Genomic DNA, 23,073 nt, shown 5'->3' with positions numbered 1-23,073 from the left:
CACAACTGTAAATCTACTTTTGACCCACCCTGTATACATAGTTTTGCTTGCAGAATATTGTTTCCTATTTTACCAAATTAGTGTTTGTGTGTGTGTGTGTGTGTGTGTGTGTGCTTGAACATACATGCACACGAGTCTGGAAAGGTCCATCTTCAATAGGGTTTCATCCACTTACATGTGGTAAAGGTATTGAACTAATGAAAGGATTGTATAAAATGTACTTGCAGAATAAATAAGTATTACCCTTAAAAATGTGCTTTTGGGAATAATTTATTTTCATGTATCTGTTCAAAGTTATGTAGGAAAGGCCAATTTCAAAAGCAATGTTATGAATTTAGGGTGAGATTAAGAACTGGGTCAGTTCTGTTACCCGATGTCTGATTTTTCATTCTGCACGTTCCTGTTGACCTTTTCCATCCCTCTTCCTTCCTGTTTCAAGTCCAGTTTACCATTTTTCTGTTCATTACCATGAGTGTAAAAGGTCAGAAAGGGCAGATGCAACTAGAACACCTCAGTGGTTTTCTTTGTAAATATATCTGACAAAAAAAGATTTGGTGGAGGAGGTGAGACTCACTAAAATTATGCTACAGTGTTATTTACTGTAGATCAAAATTTTCTGTAAAGCTGACCAGCCTTGGAGTTCCTCAGACAGAATAAAGTGATGCAGTAAAATAGACAATCTGGGCATTTGGTTGATATATGAGTTTAATTTATTTTTCCATCTTTTTATCATCCTCAACACGGATAATCAGAAAATTCCTTTTATTGTTGCTCTTTAGCTCTGGTTTTTTCACCGAGCCAAAAAATTTTGAAGAGGGTATTGCAATTTTGTAAATATATGAATTGCCCATCAATATAAGGAATTTCTCCCTAGAATCAAAATAACAATTATGACCAGTTCATCACTTTTTCAGACCATTCAGATATCATTTAGTGGATTAATTTCATTGATATTATTAGTACTGTTACAATTCTGTGTGTTAATGTCTGTTTCAGAATCAATCTCTTTTCTTTTTTCTCTATTCTCTTTTTTATTCAGCATAAACGTCTGAATCCAGTAGTATGCTATGGAAAGTGTAGTTGCTTTATACAATTTTGAGAAGAGTAGCTACTGCCAATAGATGTTGTCCATGAGGAAAGATAAACTTCTTTTGCTGATTCACTATTTAGCAAATACTGTTTATTTAGCGGTTGTTTTAATTGTTCACATAAATCGGAGAAATTCAGCTCTGTTTAAAACAGGAGAGCCGAGGTGTTATTTAATGAACTGGAGCAGTTGCATGAGCGCACTTAAAGGCCCTGTAGTGCTTTCATATAGTCTCCCAGGGAGAGTCTGGCTGAGTGTTTATTGCTGGCACATTGAACTCAAACTTAAACCTGGCTAAGGCTCTGGCTTTTAAAATATGCAATTGAATCATAAGTGGTATCAATTCTTCCTGTTAGGGATTTGAATTGCTTCAAAGATTCTGACTTGCCCTGTGTCAGCTCTAGCATGAAGAGGGTATATGAGTGGCAGATGTTAAGTTGTAAATCTGTGTCTGAAAAACAGAAAGGCAGATAATTGTACCATATGGTATTTGAACCTGTGGTGTTGGCATCCTTCACGCGGGGCTCCAATCTGCCAAGAAAACCAGGCCCTGGAGCTTTGCCAAGTAGCAGAAGTAGCAGCACTTTACCAAGAAGAGATAGCAACTGGCATGCGGTGGGTCTGCTTGATCCAGAAGATGCCTCACCAAAGCAGAAGTAACCCGTGGTGAGAGACTGATTTAAATGATTAAAGGAAGGTTTCTTGTGCTATGGTTCCATTGGTTGATCATCAGAAGACTTTGGCTTTACCTTAGCAATGCATACCATTGAAAACTTGTTTGTATTTACTGAGGACAACCTAGATAACACCATGAGTAAGTATTCTGTCTTCAAGGCAATGCATGTGGGAACCATGTGCACAGTGAGAATGTGCTGAAAATAGACCATTTTAAGTACAACTGATTGTAGAAGTTGTGTTCTTAAAGTGCATTTCACATGTTGTTAAAAAAAAAAAAGGGGGTATCCCCCTTGACCATAAGAACTGTTTAAGTATCGGCATAGCATGGTTTCATAACCTTGACTTCTAACGAGATTTTCTTCCCTCTTCTTCAAGATCCATTTCTAATCTACTTCAGAGAGAGAGAGAGAGGAGAGAGTGAGATAAAGCAGACAGAAAGAGAAATATAATTAGGCTTCATTGCCTTGTTTGTTTCGTTGGTACACATGATTGAGATTGTAGCACAATGGATATAGTAGCATAGTAAAGTATAGTAGCTTTTTTAAGATATGAGACCTGAATTCAAATAATAAGATTATAACTCTGTGACCTTGAAGAAGGTATTTATCTTCTGCAATCTTCAATTCCCTCAACTATGTAATATCAATTATAATACCTAACTCAGAATGTTCTTGTAAGGATTTAATAAGATAATGAATATTATATATGCTAGAGCCTGGAACATAAAAAGTACTCAATAATCAGCAGTTATCCTATTAACGCAATGCTGCTTTTATAGATTTCAATAAAAAAAACTGTTTGTTTTCATTAAAAGTGCATCATAAAATCATTTTTAGAGTTAACATTATTTTGAGTGTCATGAAAAAATTAAATATTTAAGAATATTTTTCATCCATAACATTTCAATTTTGGTCTGAAATATACAATGTATATACTCCACAGATGATTCAAGACTGTTATATTTAAGAAAGTATGTACCAACCTATGGCTTTTCAATTGAGCTGTTTAACATTCTATCTTTCTCTCAAGTACCAATTGATTTATATAAGCATCACCGTGTCTCCCAACATGGTCCTTCCAGGGAAAGATGATTAACTACACTTGCACTACCCTGCCCCTCTCACTGTGAAACCATTTGTATGCTAATCAGGCTTTTCAAACATTGTTTATTAGTTTCACATACAACATAGAATTCTTTTTCAAAATGTGATGCAGTGCTTCAAGGCATGCATTTACTCTTCTCTCTCCTCCATTTCTCAGGTATCCATTCCTTCCAAGCAAATATCAGGGGTTTTGTTTTGTTTTTCCAAATGACATAAAAAAAAGGAGTAACTCCTATTAACTAACTTTTATTTTGGTAAATGCACCAATGGAATCAGAAAAGATCATTCTACTCATTGTTTACACATATCACAGTTAATCCATGTTGCTTGACCAAGAGTCATGGAATAAACTTCTCTCTAAGTCAGATATTTTTGGTTGTTTTTTTCAGTCAGTAATGTTGTCTTAAGTGAGTCCTACAAAATAAAATGAGCTTGTTCTCTAGTTTGTATGGAGTTGTTTTCATCTTGTCTAAAGTTTGGTGAAGAATTAATTGCATGAGAAATGAAGCTTAGCACCGGGCCTGCCTGGCTCAGTGGTTGAGCACAGGCCTATGAACCAGGAGGTCATGGTTCGATTCCCGGTCAGGGCGCATGTCTGGGTTGCAGGCTTGATCCCCAATGTAGGGCATGCAGGAGACAGCCAATCAATGATTATCTCTCATCATTGATGTTTCTCTCTCTCTCTTCCTCTTTTTTCCTCTCTGAAATCAATAAAACAAATGAAGCTTGTCATTAAGTATCTCCTCAAAGTAGCTCTACTTCATTGTTCTGAGGACAGGAACTACGGAGATATGTGTTTGCTAGTTTTGGTTTCAACATACTTAGTTGTCAAATGTTGGTTTTGTCACTTATCATTTTTTGAGGGAAAATTAAATAATATTTTTCAAGTGTTTTGGCAATAACTTACATACTTAGAATTCCTTTGACCTGTGACTTATATCAGTTGGGCAACACACCACCAAAGTCCTCTTTCATTAATCACCTGACATTATCCTGCCTTTGGTTTTTAGGCCTTATCCTGGGATCTGTATCTAACCTTTTATTATTTTAGCCGATAGGGTAAGAGACTGAAAAAATAATCCCCTTCCTTTACAGATTTCTAAAAAAAAAAAAAAAAAATCCCTCTTAAGAGAGACAACAACAACAATACCTCCATGTGTGCAGTCTGGCTCAGAAGCAATTTCTAACACATTTGTGGAATCAAAGATCAGATGACTCTCAGTGTCCTGACATGTGGAAGAACTAGTAGGCTGTCTTCCTCATCGCCCCTTTGTTGCAGTAAAACCCCTTTTCTCTGGGAGATGTGTGAATCATCTGATTTTGGCTTGTCCTTTTCTGTTAGGTACCAGTCTTTTAACGTGTTTCCTACCGGGGGTCATATCTGCTTCCAGTTGGGTATGCTTTCCACACAGCCCTGAGCTTCAAACTGTAATCAGGAGCTGCCCCTGGGTTACAGTAAAGTAACCCCAGAAGAAGAGAAAAAAAACACTGCCTTTAGAGATGAAATACGTAGAGTCTATTCTGTATTTCAGAAGAAAGATAGTCCCAAATGGAACATTACACCTTCTGCTTCCTTAGTTATTTTATCTGCAAATTGGGTAAATCTTTTCCTTACCGAGGAATTTTATGAAATGACTAGTGTGTGTGTTTTGCCTCTTGAGAATGCATTGGGATTTCTGCACATTGAAATATAGGCATCTTCTTTCTGGTTCATTGATTTAATACATCGTTATTTATTTAAAAAGAGAGTTGAGAGTCAACTTTAGAAATTAGCACAATTGCCACCAAGAAGTGTGCCATCGGTATCAATGAAGAGCCCCTTTCTCTCAAACAACAGTGCCTTTGTCTTTTCACTGAAATTTCTGTATTTATAGTTAATACATTGTTTCTGTAAGAATCTGACTTAAATGCAAATACATTAACACCTAACTCATCAAGTTGGCTAGCAAAGAGAAGGACTGTTTAAAAAAGCATACAGGTGGAAAAAGAGACAAAGAGAAAGTAGGGTAATCTAGCAAGCAAGTAGCATATAATGGATACATGGAGAGGGTTAAAGGTGCATTTAAAACATCTAAATAACATTATTTTTTAAATCACCCAAGCTGAGTTTCATCCATTTGCAAGGTTTAATGAATGGCAGTGTTGCAATGGCAGTCACTCATAAAACAGTGATTTTATTTATTTTCTAATCAATTTGCCCTTAAATGGAAGTTCAGGAAGCAGGACAGTTCATGGGCCTGATAAAGTTTTTATTTCTAAAGCTATAATTAGTAACAACAATACTTTTGCTATGTACATATGATAATTTTTATGTGCCAGTCCTGACTGTACTCTGAATGTTTACTGTTTCAGTGGAGGAGAATGTTATTATTTAACCTCTATTTGTTGGGATTCAGATGCTGATAGTCAATTAAGTGGATTAAAAAAATCACTTGATATATTCTAAAGTTAGCAGAAAACATGCACAAATACACACAGAGATAAATGAATGGCTCTCCATTTTAACATAATATTTCCTGATATGATCCAGAAAGTTTTCAGTAAAGGACTCTTAACTAACCATCCACTTATTTATACTCATAGTATTAGACACAATAGTGACTTTGGTCATAGCAGAATTGCTTTAATATGGCATAATCTTTCTTAGAAGACCAGGCATGCTTTTCATATATTAAATACATAAATAAAGCTCTATATGTTGAATGTAAGAAATTTTCTTACACTGAGACTTCTGAAGAGAAAGGGCTAATGATAAAGGATTTTTAAACCTTGGGACAAGTTGTCAAAACTGCAAAATCTCCTTTCCTGGGGGTCTTGAAAAATAGGACAGATGTCACAGATGGCTTAAGGGTAGTGCAGCTGGACAAAATCAATCAATTTTAAATCTCTCTCCATTCTTGAAGCTTCACAACATCCATTTGAAATATGTAAACACACAGCCATTACTAGAACCCGTTTTACACAGAAATTATTTCATCTGAGTGAGTTACTATTAGATTGAATGTACATGTCTCTTTAGAGATTGTTATTCATATTCCTGTATCCTCAAGTATAATCATAGAGATTAAGAAATGATATAAATTAATATTGTGTTATTTAAAAGTTGAAACTCATAAATCCAATTTTAATTTTCTATGAAATACTATAAATTTATTTCACTTTTTTCCTCTTAATTAAAATAGTTTGTCAGGTGAAATAGCTCACATGTAAAAGTAAATTGTGCTTGAAAATAAGAACAGGGCCTTATAAAATAAAGACAGTATAGGGAAGTTGTATAATTTTTGCAAATGTATTATGTGATCCAATGTTATCTTTAATATTAATCAGGTACATGATATTAAGTATCTATAAGTTGTATACTAATTTTCTCAAACAACATGCAGTAATTAATGTGACTCATATGTTTTACAGTTTTCATAAAAGGCATACATTGCTGTAACCATTTTGATTTCTCAGCTGTGAAAATTATAATAGATATTATAATGCAATATTCCCATATACTTAGTTACATAATAATTATCTTTTCCTTTAAAAGATGATTGTCCATATTTCCAGGAAACTGTATCTGATTATGTGGAAATGATTCTTTCAAAAAGGATATAAACATAAAGATAGAAAAGATCAAGCATTTGCAATCAAGTTAATGATGCTAACAGAATCGTAATATATTACTTAGTTATAATATACTAAAATAATATTTTTAACTTACTAAGGAGAGTTAATTTTGAAGTTAATTTTTAGAAATTCTTAGAATTTATGGGATCTTCAATTGAATAAATAGAAAATTTCCACAGGAGACAATATTAAAAAACTAAGTATTGTAAGGTATTATATCAATAGAAATAGTCTATATTCCTGAGCATTTTTAAAAACCAGGACTAAGCTTTTCTAGAAGCTAAGTTTTAAATAAAATTTCAAATTATACTCAAATATCAATCTTCTTTGTGAATTCACACGTATAATCAAATGAAATCCAAAACTGCATAATTTATAATGTTTGAATTTTGAAAGCATTTCATGCTTTTTGGTGATAACTACATGTACCAAATTATTTTTTACTTGATTTTATATCAACTAGTAATCAATATCTATTTATTTCTACCTTCTGCTTTATATTGTAAAGCAGGGGAAGTAAAATAAAAATAAATAAATGAAAGGCCTATGACTCATGAAATATATCTGAAACAGTGTATATCAACACAGTTCATACATTAAACAGAGATGTTTATATTGCAAATAAATTAAAATATGATATATATTTTTGCAATTATGTATTTTTTTCCATCACCATTTATCCCCTCTATGCCCTCTTCCATCTCTATCCCCCACTGCCATCACCAACCTCTTGACTGTATGAGTTCATACATCAAAGTGGTATCAATAACCTCTGCAAAAATCTCCCATTTCTATTGTGCTTCTGAAACTGTGATTTCATTTGCACCTTATGAAAATCATGTTAGGTCAGCTCTATTACCACATTCATTTCTCAAATGTGAAAAAAGAGTCTCAGTGAAGTTAAGCACTTTACTTATGTTTAGACAACTGATAAATAGCAGATACAACTTTAATACAATGATAGTGCTACATGTCATTATCTTTACACTATGTCATATCTGTTTTATGTAAAGAAAATTTGATGGAGAGCCCAGAGTTTGAGCTTTCCTGTGGAGGATTTTGCTGGGTGAAAAAGAAAGAGAAGGTTTACTTTTCATATGGTGATATTGCAAGAAAGAAAACCTCACAAATGGGAAACTTTTGGTTTATTTTAGGGAGGTGAAAGATGGCACTGAATGAAGTAGAGTATAAGTACTGAAAGTAATTTGTATATAATACTAATTAAGTTTCAATTAGATGATGAAATCAGGTGAGGAGTTTGGTTTTATGGTGGCCAGCAACTGAAAACAATTATGATTTTGAAAGTAGTTATTCAGGCCGTGCCCCCCACCCAGCGGGGCTTGACAGGGGACCTCAAGGTGTACCCCCAGTGCTGGATCGGGGGAACTCAGGCCGCATCCCCGCCCAGCAGGGCTTGATGGGAGACCTGAGGCTGCGCCCCCCTGCTGGTGGGGCTTGACAGGGGACCTCAGGCCATGTCCCCAACCCAGCAGGGCTTGACAGGGGATCTCAGGCCGTGTCCCCCACCTGGCGGGGCTTGACGGAGGACCTCAAGGCACGGCCCCCACCCCGGTCTGGGCTGGGGGACCTCAGGCCACGCCCCCCATCCTGGTGCCAGGCCAGGGGACCTGAGGCTATGCCCCCTGCCCGGCAGGGCTTGACAAGGGTGGGACTGGCGGGGTCTGGACCTAGCCCAATGTGGGGGGACGGGCCGGGTCTGGGTCTCACACGATTTTGAGGTGCATGTGGGTGGGCAGGGCCTTGACTCTGGGTCCCGTGGTGAGCCCCAGACTCTGACAGGAGGAAGGTTTTCATATACATTTTACTATTTTCTTTCAACTCTGACACTTCTATTATAGAGAAAGGGCAAATAGCAATATTAAATTATTTCCACTAATTAATCCCCTTTTAATGTGCATGAATTTTGTGCACCAGGTCACTAGTATCAAAGAAAGTGGAAATTAACCAGGAGTTAAAATGTACTTGAGTATCATTCAACACCTGTATATTCAACACCATTCTGTGTCAGAGTGTTAGATGTTTGTGTTTTCCAGATGGAGACAACCAATGTTATGAAAGAATATGTATGAAACACATCCAAGGGTGTTCATGGAATAGTACAAATAATTACAACAACAACAATAGTGTGACTAGAGGATAGGAGGCATGAGAAATAATGGCAGAAAGTGTGTGTAACAGACAGGATTCCTGGTCAGTTTTGAGAACACTGTGTACCTTTGGTTTCACTGTTAGTGGGACCATGGAGAGCCTGGGGAAGCTCAGTAGGTTTGGAAGCATAGTGGGAATGCAGCAGATCCAGTCTACGTTTTAAAGAAGTTTAGTAGTTAAAAAAGAAAAAGTAGGAAAGAAGGGATGCTGATTGAAGGAGAGTTCAATCAGCAAAAGTGACTTTATTCTTGAGCGAAGGTTAAGAAAAGTAGATGAGCTTGCAGGCCAAGAACTTAGAGCCATGGGAAAGCACAGTGTAAGCAAGCAGCCCATCTTGATAAGATACAACTTAACATGAGGGATGTGATAGAGTTAAGGTGGAACGGTTAACTTTGGAGGATGAGGATTGATGCTGGTTCTGCTAAGATGCAATGATATAGTGACAAGTGGAGATCGTTTACTCTACCTGCCATTAAGAAGAAAAATGGCCACGCCTTCACAAAATGTACTATCTCAGTTTTCTTTAATCAGAAAAGACATTTGATAAGCTTATGTCTACCTTTATCACATCTTACTGAACAAAGTAAGATATTTACTCTGTGTAAAAAAGTAATTTAAAAATTCAAAAGCATACAGATGAATCACATTACCTTTGCCTTATCCTAGAAGGCTGGTTTGTAAAATGTTTTAGTTTAAAAATTAATCCTAATTCAACTAATAGATAGATAGATGGATAGATATATATATATATATATATATATATATATATATATATAATGCTCCTTTATTGATAAATTTTTAAATTTTCCAATGAAGATTTTCTTTCTTCAATTAATTACTATATGTCAAATTCTGCTACCTTGCTCAGGCCACCTAAAATTAGATCTGAGGGAGTAGAAATATTTTCTGAGTAGGCATTCCCGAAAATTGAAGTGATATTTTCTCTAGGACTATGGTATTGTTAAAATTTTGAATTCTTTGTAGTATTTTGAAATTTTTCACATGGTGCCTGTCCCTTTCCTAGATCCCCCCATGTCCACATGATTTAGCAATTAAAGAAGTAATTCCAGGTGTATGAGGGAGCCTCCGACCCTGCTCCTTAATATGTTCAGATTATGATTTCCGATTTTTAAATGTTTTGCATGCCTAAAAGTCTTCATGAGGTGATAATTTAATGAATGCAGTATTGGCATGTTCTCAGGAATTCATACAAGCTCCATTATAACATGGTTCTCCATATCACACAAGTAAAGGGCTAAAAGCATTGAACAGATTGTATCATCTCTCCATTTACAGGATGGACTAAAGGAGCCCCATGGAATAGTACAGGTCTTTACTTCACAAACAATAATTGGGAATTAAGAATGGATAGTTCCTCAAAGCAACAGTACAATAAATACTTCTATTGCCTGGCTTCGGAAAGATTTTAGTTGATGCAGTCATTACTGTTTCTCAACCCATCTCTATTTCCATTTTCCAGAAAGAACAACAAAATACTGGTTTGAGCAGAGTTTTCCAACTGAAGAATGCTAGCACTGGTTGAGGTTAATTCCTAAGACCTGGGACAGCCTCTACAACTAATTTCTGCTATTTATTCAGTGTAACTTACAAATATCATCATTGCTTTATGTGCTTTAATTTGAAGATTTAGGGAGGATTCCTTAAGGTACAATTCATTAAACCATGCCCAGCTGTCTTACTGGTTTATCCAGTGATGATGAAAACCAAGATGAAAGAACATTAAAGATGGCCCTGACTAGTTTGGCTCAGTTGGTTGGGTGTCATCCCAAGCACCAAAAGGTTGCCAGATTGATTCCTGGTCTGGGCACATGCTGGGGTTGCAGGCTCCATCCCAGTAGGGGGTGTGCAGGAGGCATCCCCTTGATATTTTTTTCTCTCTTTCTCCCTCTCCCCCTCTCTCTATAAAGTTAATTTTTAAAAAATCTTTAAAAAATACCAAAGATGGGGAAGACCATAGTGGTTAGTCCATAAAAAAAAAAAACAATTAACTGTTTTATTCTCAAACAAATTTCTCTTATTTCCCAAAATCTTAGCCCTGGGACAATTTAATAGATCTAAATTGCCCCTGAGAAATCCCAATATTTGTTCCTGTTTTCTCAAAAATTGTAAGTAGCTGAGCCTTACTTCTGAAGACCAGATGTGCATTTCATTCCTTCTGTCATGCTCATCACTTACCTGGCAGTCTTAAAAAACGAAAAAAATCATACTTTCATTTATGCCAACATATGTATCATTTTTTTTAAGTACTATTGAGTCACTTTTGGTCTCTAACCATAAAAATCTCTAAAATGTCTCAGGTTTATGAAGTGTTCTTTGTGTGGTTATCTTGTTTTGTTTTGAAAGATCTCAATATATCTGGCCTAAATACTACTTTGACATTTATGCAAAGATGAATGTTTTTAAATTTTTAGGAATCAGCCAATAAATTTTAAGAAGTACTTTGTGAATATTGGTCATAGAAGTTTATACCTTGTCAAAACAAACTCATGTTGTTTAATTTCATTTTAAAAATGGATTTATGTTGCCCAGCCAGCATGGCTCAGTGGTTGAGCATCAACTTATTAAACAGGAGGTTATGGTTTGCTTCCCGGTCAGGGCACAAGTCCAGGTTGATTTCCAGTGTGGGGTGTGCAGCAGACAGAGTCGATCAATGATTCTCTCTTATTATTGATGTTTCCATCTCTCTCCCCCTCTCCATTCCTCTCTGAAATCAATAAAAATATATTTAAAAATAAATAAATAAAATGGATTTATGTTAATTCTATAAATACAAGTTTCAATAGCTAAAAATTCTCAGTGAAAACAGTGTCACATTTTGCCCTGGCTAGTGTGGATCAGAGGTTAGAACATCGTCCAAAGGTGGTAGGTTCCGTTCCCAGTCAGGGCACATACCCAGATTGTGGGTTTGATCCTCTGGTCCGGTCAGGGCATGCTCATGGTATTTCTCTTTCACATTGATGTTCCTCTTTCTTTCTCTCCCTCTCCCTTCTTCTCTCTCTAAAATATATAAAAACATATCCTCGGGTGAGAATTAAAATACAAAGAAAAGAGTTTCACTTTTCTTCTTATAAATTAGATTTAATTTGTGTATTTGCAATTAGTGGTATATGGAAACAAATTATTATATTTTAAGGTTTTGATACTCAAGTTATAGAAATATGTTACAGTAAAATGAGTTGGACATGTGTGGAAGCAGGTGTTGGACAAAACTAACAGCCTTGTATGGCAATAAATGTATAAATATACATGAAAAAATAGAGAGGTGTCTGTTAGTGCCAACGCTTCAGCTAGTGAAGCTCCATCATAAAAACTGTTGAATCCTCAAACACAAAAAGTTGAAAACTTTCTTACCATCAAACAAAATCATGTATACCTGTAATATTTGATAAGGCATTTCAAAAAAACACATCTTAGTTTTAGCAACTCCAGCTTATATTATTTTTGTGTAGTACTTTTGTATTCCTTTTTTCTTCATTTTCTAATTCTTCTGCAATTCTCATAACTTTGCATATGCTAGATAGTATGTTATATAGGTCTTTTTATTATTTCTAAGCTGTTTTTTTTATTTTTTCTTTCGGAGCTTGCAACAGAAAAAAAAAAAAAAACCCAGTTATGTGATACAAGTATTTACAAAAGACAACTCATCTTCTTGGAACGTTCTTAATTTAACTATGATAATAGCAAACACTTAGTGATTGCCAGGAAAAATACTAAGAGCTTTTGATATAATCCTTCCAACACCCCGCTGAAGCACAGAGAGGGTATATATGTTGCTCAAGTTACTCAGTTTGCAAGTGATGGGACCAGGAATTGGACCCAGGAATCTGGCTCCAGTCTGTTAATCACTCCAGGATACTGCATTTATTTACATGATTAACACATATTGAATTTGAATTCCTACTCTGAGCCTGCATCTCACAGTGCTCAGTGCTTTGCTATCAATAACTTTTGACATTCATAACAACCCCATAATGTAGACTCAGTTGATAGTTCCATTTACAGATGAGAAACCTAATGCTTAGTTGATTAAATTAATGGCCCATGGGTTTTACTACAACTGTATGCAGTTAAAGCCTAAATGTGTCTGACTATAGAATGAGCTGTTGCCATAATCAGTGTCAGATTAATGCATAATTGTACTCATTTTGGTATGACTGTACTTTGGATTTGAGAGAGCTGGGCAAGATTAAGGATCATTATGGGGACTTTGGGGAGTGCCTACAGAAGAAGTATAGATAGGATTTGGGAATTAGACACAACAATATACTGAAGACTTGGATGTTTGATGAAGATTTGGAATTGGTGACCTTCGAGGAAAGACTCTGTGTTCTGACTTTAGTTTATCTTTAAAAGCACAAAGGGTGATTATACAAAATGCAGTTACCAACAGCAGGTGAACTCAGGAGTATGCCCTGTTCATCATGGCCTCCTCATTCTTCAGCGAATTCTATTGCATTATAGTTGCTCAGTGATTTTTTTTAAACAAAATAATCCATATATAAATAAGTATAAAGCTAGCTGGTCTTCATATTCCAGATTAAAAATAAAATCACATTTAGGTTGTCACAAATTCATTTAAATTCCACAAATATGTTTTTGTTCATGTTACTTGATATAATTTTAACAAGAACCCTGCCAAGAAGTTGTCATTATGTGTATTTCACAGTTGAGGGAATTGAGATTTACAGGATTTAAGTGCCTTGTCTGCCTATCGAAGTATAAGAGAACAATGACTCGAAGCAACCCACAGGTTTCAATCCATGCTACTTTAAGGGTTGAAAGAATATTTGTGTTTTTAACACACTCTTTGAAAACAAAACTCAAATCTGTATTTCCTCTGCAGCTTTTTAAAATTAGGTTTTTAAGCACTTAGGCTAATTTCAATGCCTGACAGAATTAGAGTTGTTCTCCAGTACTATTTCTATAGTTTTGTTTTGTAAATTAATTCTAGTAAATTTTTTGTTCTTAACAATTTTAGTGTTTTTTAAAAAAAAGCAAAGCTAATCAACATCAATCTGACCCTTTTTCCATTGTTTTCAGGTCCCGAAGAGGTAGAAATCAAGTGTCCCTTGAATCACATCGCTTGCCTTGGTGCCAACAAATGTGTTCACTTGTCCCAGCTGTGCAACGGCGTCTTGGACTGCTCAGATGGGTACGATGAAGGAGTGCATTGCCGGGGTGAGTCCTTTTGCAACTGAAATACTAAATTTTTCATAGTTTTAATGAAAGTTCAAAGAAAACCTGCCTTTTTTTCCAACCATAACCATATCAGTTATTGAGAAAGCATAAATGTTATTGCCAGACACACTCAATATGCATTTCAAAGCTGTATGTATTTGTTTTACTGAAAAGTGCTGTTAGGGACAAAAACACACTTAGACTTTGAAGTCAGGCTCTTAAATGATTAAGTATTTCATAGAAAAGAATACTTTTGAGCAAAGGACAGATAGAAAGTCTCTGTCAAAAGTACAATGATACTGTAAGGTGGTACATGCTTCTTTCTCTGAACCTTTGCTTAAACAAAGGGTATTTGAAGTAAATCCTCTGCAACAAATATATTACTGGTATGTGTTCATGGGATATTTTTCCTGAATGTTATTTCTCTTAAGTTATACCAACTTTCCTGTAATTAAAAATAAATAAATAAACATCTAAATTCTACAGTGGTAAAAGGGTTGCCTATACTTGTATATTAATGATAGGAGGGAGAAGTAATACAAAATCTCAAAGTCAATGAAAAGTAATGCAAATTGCAAATGGCAACATTCTAGTAACATTGGTTAGGGAGAGGGCATGAAATGTGAGAGAATTAAAAGCAAAAAGTCTAGGAATAAAGATCCGGAAACAGAATCAAGGTATTAATCAAGGGAATCAGGCCGCTAGAGGGAGCCAGGAAAGAAACCACTGAAACACAAGTCTCAGTAGTTTCTCACTGGCTGAGGGTAACACAAAGGTTATTTATGGAAGCTGATGTCAAAGAGAAACCTGTCTTTCATGTTGAGGAGAGTACAATGGTAAGGAAAAGAAGGAACTATAGCAAACTCAAGATGCACGTCTGGCTGTGGGCAGATTCACACTAACTGCTGCCATGTGAAAAAAGGTCGTAGGTCACCAAAAGTTCCAATTTTTTCAGCAGGAGCTCCATTTCTGCCTGTGTTTAAAGTGTTCAAAGTCAGCTACTGCTTTTGAAAACATTGCACAGTCCACAATGTACAGGCCAAACAAGAGGCTTGGCAGGCCTTACTGGCTGCCAGTCTCCCAATTCTGGACTGAAGGAAACGGAATTCAAGATCAGGGAGGGAGAGCTACATCGTTAAAATAGTAAATATTGGGAAGGTATCCAATGTGCTGAGGATGCTGAGGGACCATAGATCCACTGGGGCACTCGGTCTTTTTGCTCTTTCTAAAGGGATATCCAATAACTCTGTTCTGTGGACAGATTCATATTGAGAAGTTAAAGGTCTTTCTTCTTTGACCGAGTTTCCTTTCCTAGCGTTGTACTCTGACATGGTCACATAAGAAGCCAGCAGATTCTTAGGTTCAGTTATGAACACATATGTAATAATAATTAATAAGATATTTTATTTTTATTTAAAGGCTTTGTGACATGCATTTTTTTTGTAATTGTATATTAATAAGAATGATATTAACCAAAAGTAAAGTACTGAATTACAAAATAATAGGTGTAAAAGAGTTTAATTTTCTTTTCAGAAATTAATTGTATTTTCTAGAGCCTAATTCTATCTACTTTAGTTATAATCCCAGCTTCTTATTATATTTAAAAAAAATATTTCAGGTAGACATGTGTGACTAAGCTTCTAACATTGAAATCATGACATTGCCAAATACTCCCTTGGAGGTGGTTATACAAATTTGAATATCTTAAACATTTTCAGTGCTGTGGATTATATGAAAATATATCTGAGTTCTCTAATGAAATTTATGGTTGTGATCTAATCAATATAATTAGATATATCTAATAAATTACATGTTAATGGTAAACCAGGGAATTCAATTAAAAATATAAAGTATTTGATCAAAAATTAAATGGTATAAAATTTATCTTGATTTTTGAAAAGATCAGCATATATTCCAAACTGAGAAAGAATTAGAGTATATACTGTAGTTGTTTATATTTCAATATTTTTTCCTCTTCCAATTTACATTTTGTAATTGTTCCAAGTTTCATATCTTTATAACAAATGACAATCTTTTTCTTTTATAATTTACCAGTAGGAATTGGATTATACTAGTACTACTCTGGCCTTTAAAGTCAGCTACTTTATTCACCAAATAAAGTATTTTAAAACACCTAAATAATATGTTATAAACTGTGATGGACTTAGAAATAACAAAAATAGTGTAAAAAAGAAAGAAAAGAAATAACATAAAGCATATTTGGATTTCTACATGTATTTACCAAAGGATTTTTCACCTAATTCGTGGGCCTGGTACAATTAGAGTGGTAAAATCCAGATGACTGAATAGATATAGTCATTTCATACTTAGTGGTTTAATAAACTATTTCTGAACTGAGGAAAGAAAATTAGAAATGTGTTTGCCTCCTGGCATGGGAGAGTGCTCCTATCACTTGAACAAAAAATAAAACAAATCTTTTTGGAAAACACCAGATTTATCACATGAATATGGTTTGTTTATAAATGAGGGAAGATGACTGATTACACGCAAAAGTGGATCATAGGAATTGAATCCACTTTCCCACCTGCAATTTTCCTTCCAATTTTGGGTCACACCTAATGAAAAAAATGTGTTTTTTTTTTTTAAAGACATAATTAGGCATGAGCCTATCAAGTCTCTGAGGAACTTTCTCATCTACTATCTATAATAATAAAAGCATAATATGCTAATTAGACCAGACAGCTGGACAACCTTCTGGACGTCATTCTTGACGCGGTGGCAGGGGCAAAGGCTGAGGCAGTTAGGGGTGACCAGGCAGTCAGGCAAGTGGTTAGGGGCAATGAGGCAGGCAGGCAGAGTAGTCAGGGGTGATTAGGCAGATAGGCAAGCAGTTAGGGGTGACCAGGCAGGCAGGCAGAGGCAGTTAGGATCGATGAGACAGGCAGGCAAGTTGTTAGGGGCAATCAGACAGGCAGGTGAGCAGTTAGGGGTGATCAGGCAGGCAGGCAGAGTGGTTAGGGGCAATGAGGCAGGCATGCAGAGTGGTTAGGGGCGATTAGGCAGGCAGGCAGATGAGCCAGCGCTCCCGGATTGTGAGAAGGATGTCTGACTGCCAGTTTAGGCCCAAACCACGAGGCTTCCTAGATTGTGAGAGAGTGCAGGCCAGGCTGAGGGATCCCCTCCCCCCTGTGCACGATTTTTGCACACTGGGCCATAATAATAAAAGGCCAAGCCCTAGCTGGTTTGGCACAGTGGACAGACCGTCGGCCTGTGGATTGAAGGGTCCCAGGTTCAATTCCGGTCAAGGGCATGTACCTTGGTTGCGGGCACATCCCAGGTAGGGAGTGTGCAGGAGGCAGCTGATTGATGTTTCTCTATCATCGATGTTTCTAACTCTCTATCCCTCTCCCTTCCTCTCTGTAAAAAAATCAATAAAATATACTTTAAAAAATAATAATAATAAAAGGCCAAGAGGCATCATGACTAACATGACCAAACAACTGTTCACCAGGAGGATTATGGAGCACCTCTTGGCCATAACGACCTAACAACCAGTCGCTATGATGCCCACTGTGGCTGGTGAACTGGCCTGGTCAAGGGGTAGGGCCGGTGGCCAACCTCGTAGCCCCTCCCCCCTGCCAGCCTGCCCCTGATCGGACTCTCCCACACTGATTAAGAGCTGGGCCTGCTGGCCAAAAACTCCCCTCTCTCAACCCCGCCCCCTGCCAGCCACACCCCCATCAGCTCACTCCACAACGATAGGCCCGCAGCCCCTCTCCCTGGCCAGCCCGCCCCTGATCACACCCCCCACCTCAATAGGGAGCAGGACTGCCCAGACAACCTCCTTCAGCCACTCCCCCTGGCCACCCCACCCCTGATCACACCCCCCACCTCATTAGGGAGCAGGGCTGGCTGACCAACCTCCTGCAGCCCCTACCCTGGGCTGGCCATGCCCCCGACGGGCCCCACCATCCTGATTGGCCCACAGCCCCTCCCCCTGGTCTGCCCCACCCCTGATCGTCCCCCATGCCAATCCAATAGGGGTTGGGGCTAGTAAGCCAACCACCCATAGCCCCTCCCCCAGGATGCTGGCCCAGATCAGCACCCCCCCACCCACCTCATTAGGGGGCGGGGCCGGCTGGCCCACTACCCACAGCCCCTTCCCATGGCTGGCTCCACCCCCAATCGACCCTCCAATCCCAATCAGGGGCAGGGCCTGCCGGCCAATCACCCATGGCCCCTTCCCCCAGCTGGCCCGGCACAGCTCTGATTGGGGGCCCTGATTGGGCTCTGATCCAGGCAGGCCGGCTGGGCAACCTCCCACCATCTCCTCCTCCCGACAGGCCTAGCCCCGAACCACCTTGATTGTGACCAGGCTGGCCAGACCCCATCCATGCATGAATTCGTGCACTGGACCTCTAGTAGACATATAATAAAGAAAAGAAATAGATTAATTCAAACGTTGTATCAATCTTTAGAAATGTGTTTCCTTTGCAGAATCGTTCTCTCTGAATCACTTTTCTTTCCATTGTTTCCTTTTTATTTTCTTCTAAGCACAGACTTTATGTTATTATACATAAAGCCTAAGATATGATTCAAAGATTGACATATTTTTCTAATAAAGGGTTTACATTTGATTGTATATCTTTATCCTTTAAGAAAATTAATAAGGAAAAATGTTTAACATTTTGGAGGTGATATTCTAGTCTTGGGAATGCTTTCTTAGCAACTGAATTGTTTTCTGAATGTTTCCTAGAAAAATCAATTTCTCCCTGGTGAGAGTAATAAAATATATCTATTATTAATGATTTTCTATAGCACTGATATTTTAATCTCCATAATTTAACTCCACTTCAAGAAAAAAAAAATTGATTTTTGTATATGGGTATACATATATATAGGAATGTGCTTATAAAATTTTCACAATAAGAATGTTCAAAATCACCACATTATATTTTAGAAAATTGTATTGCTTCCTACATTGTATTTTATATTGGTTGTAATATCACTATATCTAAATTTCATGAGCAATGAAAACACATTTTATGCAGCACAAGGTTCCTTAACTCAGAACAGTTCCACAAAAATTCTTACAACCATACAAAGAATGCTGAACAAATTCAACTAACAGAGACTAGATTGACTGAGATGTATCAAGATGCTATTTTAAAAGTTTACATTCGTAAGATTATTCATTATGTCAGCATGTAAAGTGGCTATAAGCAAGAGAATCCCTCTTTTTACTCATAACCTTACTTCAATCACATTTGTAGTAGAGAATGGTCCTGCAAGGGAACTCCAGGCTCTGTGGCATTGTCTGCTAAAAAAATATGGGGACTCTTAGGGTCCCTGCAAAAGGAATTCTATCTCCTGTCTCTAGAAACAATGATTGCGCAATCTTATGTGATTAATTTCCAGCAAACATACCAAAGTCCTTGTGAACATAAGGAGATAACTTGTGTGAAGAGTTCCCTAAGACTGATCAGGGAATAGCACTCTCTGACACCTGAGAAGCTTACAACCCATGCACACAGATATACACAGCATACATAGATACTGGTCTTTTATGATTTCCCTCTTTTCTATTCTGAGCCTATTGCTAAGTCCTTCTGAGTGTATAATATATTTAATTGGTGTATTTGATCAGGAACTTAAAGAAAAGTAAGATTCTCAGATATGTCATCTAACTCCAGGAAATAATGCGTAGTAAGAATTTTTAAAATTATACTTGATTATTTTACTTTACTTGCCAGTTGGGATATAGTTTTCTGAAATGTGAAATTACATTTTTTTCTCCATTCACCCACAATCGGTTCTAATGTATTTATTTTACATTCCAGTTGTTCTAGTGTATTTGTTCTAATATATGTATTTTAGATATCAACTTGTTTCTTTTATGTTACTATTCTTAAAACTAAAGCCATATGAGAAAATGCTGAAAATCCTGGAGATAATTTACAAATTAGAGGCTCTCTCAAAATGGATCAAGACAAATGGCAACCTTTATTATTTGTAATAACTCACTATAGGAAATTAATAATCTTATTTTTTGTTTAAACCTTATGCATTTCAAATAATTCAAAAATTTAATCTAGCACAATTAATTAGATTTAATTAATTTATTTGAGAAGATTGAATAAATTTAATGAAAGAGTTAGGGATTAATTCTTAGCTCAAATATTCAGGACTACATTTTTTTTTTTCCCCAGAAAGGAAATACTTTATTTTGTGGTGGCTTTTGTTATCAATAAAACACTGATTTCAGATGGAATAATGTTAATTTGTAGCTTCCAGGAAGGAAGGAAGGAAGGAAGGAAGGAAGGAAGGAAGGAAGGAAGGAAGGAAGGAAGGAAGGAAAGAAGGAAGGAAGGAAGGAAGGAAGGAAAGGAGGGAGGTTGGTTTGTGGGCTCTAACTTTGACTACTGCAGTTCCTATAATGTAAGAGTAGATCCTGTTGTATTCTTTTCTTTGTGTTGAGTTGTGCTAAGGTGATCAGATAGTCTCAAATCTATCTCAACTCTCAAAGAGATTAGCATTTTCTTTCAAAGAGATTGGTTTAAGTAATAGTTTAGTGAAGGACTATGACCCTTAGCACTGTTTATTTCACAAATTAATGCTTCTCAGAAGCAAAGCCACATTCCTAGAAAAAATAGATCTTCTGTAACTGTATCACCCCTTTGCAGAGCTATTAAAGATATTGCTTATGTTAACAAGTGACACCTAGATGAAATTAGGATAATGTTGTACTTGAAATATATATATATATAAAACATATATATGTGTGTACATATGCATACATACATATACATATATATACATATATACATAACTACATATATTCATTTTTCAATCTTAGATTTTATAAATTCTGTGTGATTAGAAATATGATCTTGTAAAGACATCTGATTTCTTAACACTGATCTATCTGATATAATTGCTAAACTAATCCTGCTAAATAGACTTAGAGTTTAGGTTTCAAACATTTGTTTGACTATATTGACTTCTAGAAACAGTTAACTAACTTAATACCTGTGGGAAAAGAATGACAAAGTAATTTGGCTCTATATCATAGCTGAGCATCAAAGGATAATCTAAAACAGTTTGTGATTTATTGGGAGTTAATATTTTTGTACTGGATTTACATCTTTGATTAATGTTAATGTTTTATATTAATTGGTCTTCTTTGGTCCCAAAAGAATTATTTTGAAGAATAACTGTGGAAACAATAAAAAATTGCAAATTCAAAGAATGTTGTATAGCTACACTAGTAGATTAAACACTGAAGGATCTAACTCAAGAAAAGAGATATTCTTTATAAAACATCATCTCATATTCTGTATCTACCTCTCTCTTTAGCGGTTTCTAGCTTATACTACTTCCATATATATTTGTTGTTGTTGTTATTAATCCTCACCTGAGGATATTTTTCCCATTGATTTTTAGAGACAGTGGGAAGGAAGAAGGGGTGGGGGGAGATCGAGAGAGAGAGAGAGGGAGAGAGAGAGAGAGAGAGAGAAACAACAATGTGAGAGACACATCAACTGGTTGCCTCCTGTATGTGTCCCTAGCGGGGTGGGGAGCAAACCCCCAACCAAGGTACCTGCCCTTGACTGAAAATTGAACCCAGGAACCTTTACTGTGCAGGATGAGGCTCTAACCATTTAGCTACACTGGCCTAAGCCTTATGTTTTTTTAGTTGCTCTTTTCTGTGGTAAGAATCCTGGTGCATTATGTATCTTCAGTTGTTGCTGAACTGTACCCTATTTTCAGTTGATTTTTATTTTTAAATAGATGCAAGTCAAAAACTTAGATCCACAGTTCACACCCCAATAAAATGTTTATTCTGTCTGTCTAACTTGTATAGGAGAAGAAAGAGCAATTGTTTTGATATAGAGCTTCATTCCTTGCTTCAAACAACTCCTGTTAAACTTGTTCCTCAAACATGCCAAGCTCTTAGGTAGAGAACTCAGATTCCCCACCCCCAGTAATATCTTCTTTACAGAAGAGACTTGTAAATAGTTCTACCACTTTTTGTATTGTTCATTTATATCAACATTCATGGGCACTGGACTCGTCATGTATCTGGATCTTTTTCTCACCTTCCTCTTCCTGAGGAAAAACAAAGAAGAGTTTGTAAGAAGTAATAACAGGTAGACAATCAAAATGATTTTTAAATGTGCCAATAGAAACACAATAAAGTTTCTCTATATTAAATTCATTCATTAACTTCAGTAAACTTTTACTGAGCACTGACAGAGTTCCAGGCACTTACCTAAGCACTAGGGATGTAGAAAATCCTATTTTCTGCCTTATTGAAAGCCACATGTCATAATGGATGTAGGTAAAAATTGCTAAGGAAGAATAAAATAAAGAGCATATAATTCTGCTTGAGGGAATGCAGGAAAATTTCCCAAGGTAACTTATAGTTAATATAAGTCTCACTCTAAGAGTTGGTAGGCAAATGAGAGAAGGAAGAACATTTCAAAAATAGGGAACTATAGTTCTAGAGGCACAAGTGCATAAGAAAACATTGTATGCTTGCCCTCCTTGGTTTGGCTAAGTGGATAGAGCATTGGCCTGCGAACTGAAAGGTCCCAGGTTCGATTCTGGTCAAGGGCATATGCCTGGATTGTGGGCTTGATCCCCAGTAGGGGGCATGCAGGAGGCAGTTGATCAATGATTCTCTCTCATCATTGATGTTTCTATCTCTCTATCCCTCTCCCTTCCTCTCTAAAATCAATAAAAAGTATATTTTAAAAAAAGAAAATATTGTGCACTCAAAAAAGCTCTGAACTCTTAGGCAATGTTGAAGAGTTCTGAATATAGAGAGATGAGTTTGGAACTGCAAACAAAACAAAACAAAACACAAAAGAAACCCCACAAAAACAACTTGGTATTATACCTAGAGTTGTTACATTAGAATAAGGATGTAATGTGACCCCTTAAAATTCATTGAAAAAAAAAACTATAAAGAGAGTGAAAAATGATACTATGATATATCTTTATTATAGGGGTATTATATGACATTGTTTTACTATTAAGCATATGAAGACTAGAATTGCTGCACATAGCAGGTTATGTGATTTATTCTTAGGAGATAAAATCATGCATTATTATAATAATAAGGCTTTGAACTAAATAGTCATTTATACTTTCACATTGATCACCTCCCAAAACAAAGTATGTTAGGTGTTATCCTCTGATGTATCATTTGAATGTAGTTCATGCAAGTGAATGTCAAAGTAGGTGACGTGAAAAGCT

At 36.4% G+C, this 23,073-nt stretch overlaps 1 protein-coding gene across 1 annotated transcript in view; it reads left to right on the top strand.

The window, feature by feature from the left end:
* Positions 1 to 23,073, top strand: part of LRP1B (LDL receptor related protein 1B) — a 1,704,605-nt gene that overhangs the window by 622,900 nt on the left and 1,058,632 nt on the right. Inside the window, exon 3 of the mRNA XM_054723549.1 lies at positions 13,714 to 13,851. Within this exon, the coding sequence (XP_054579524.1) occupies positions 13,714 to 13,851 (138 nt within the window). The remainder of the gene's footprint in view (positions 1 to 13,713; positions 13,852 to 23,073) is intronic.

This window comes from Eptesicus fuscus, chromosome 11 (assembly GCF_027574615.1).
Source record: "Eptesicus fuscus isolate TK198812 chromosome 11, DD_ASM_mEF_20220401, whole genome shotgun sequence".
Classification (NCBI taxonomy): Eukaryota; Metazoa; Chordata; class Mammalia; order Chiroptera; family Vespertilionidae; genus Eptesicus; species Eptesicus fuscus.
The sequence above is the reverse complement of the archived record's forward strand: the minus strand, read 5'-3'. Positions and strand labels throughout refer to the sequence as shown.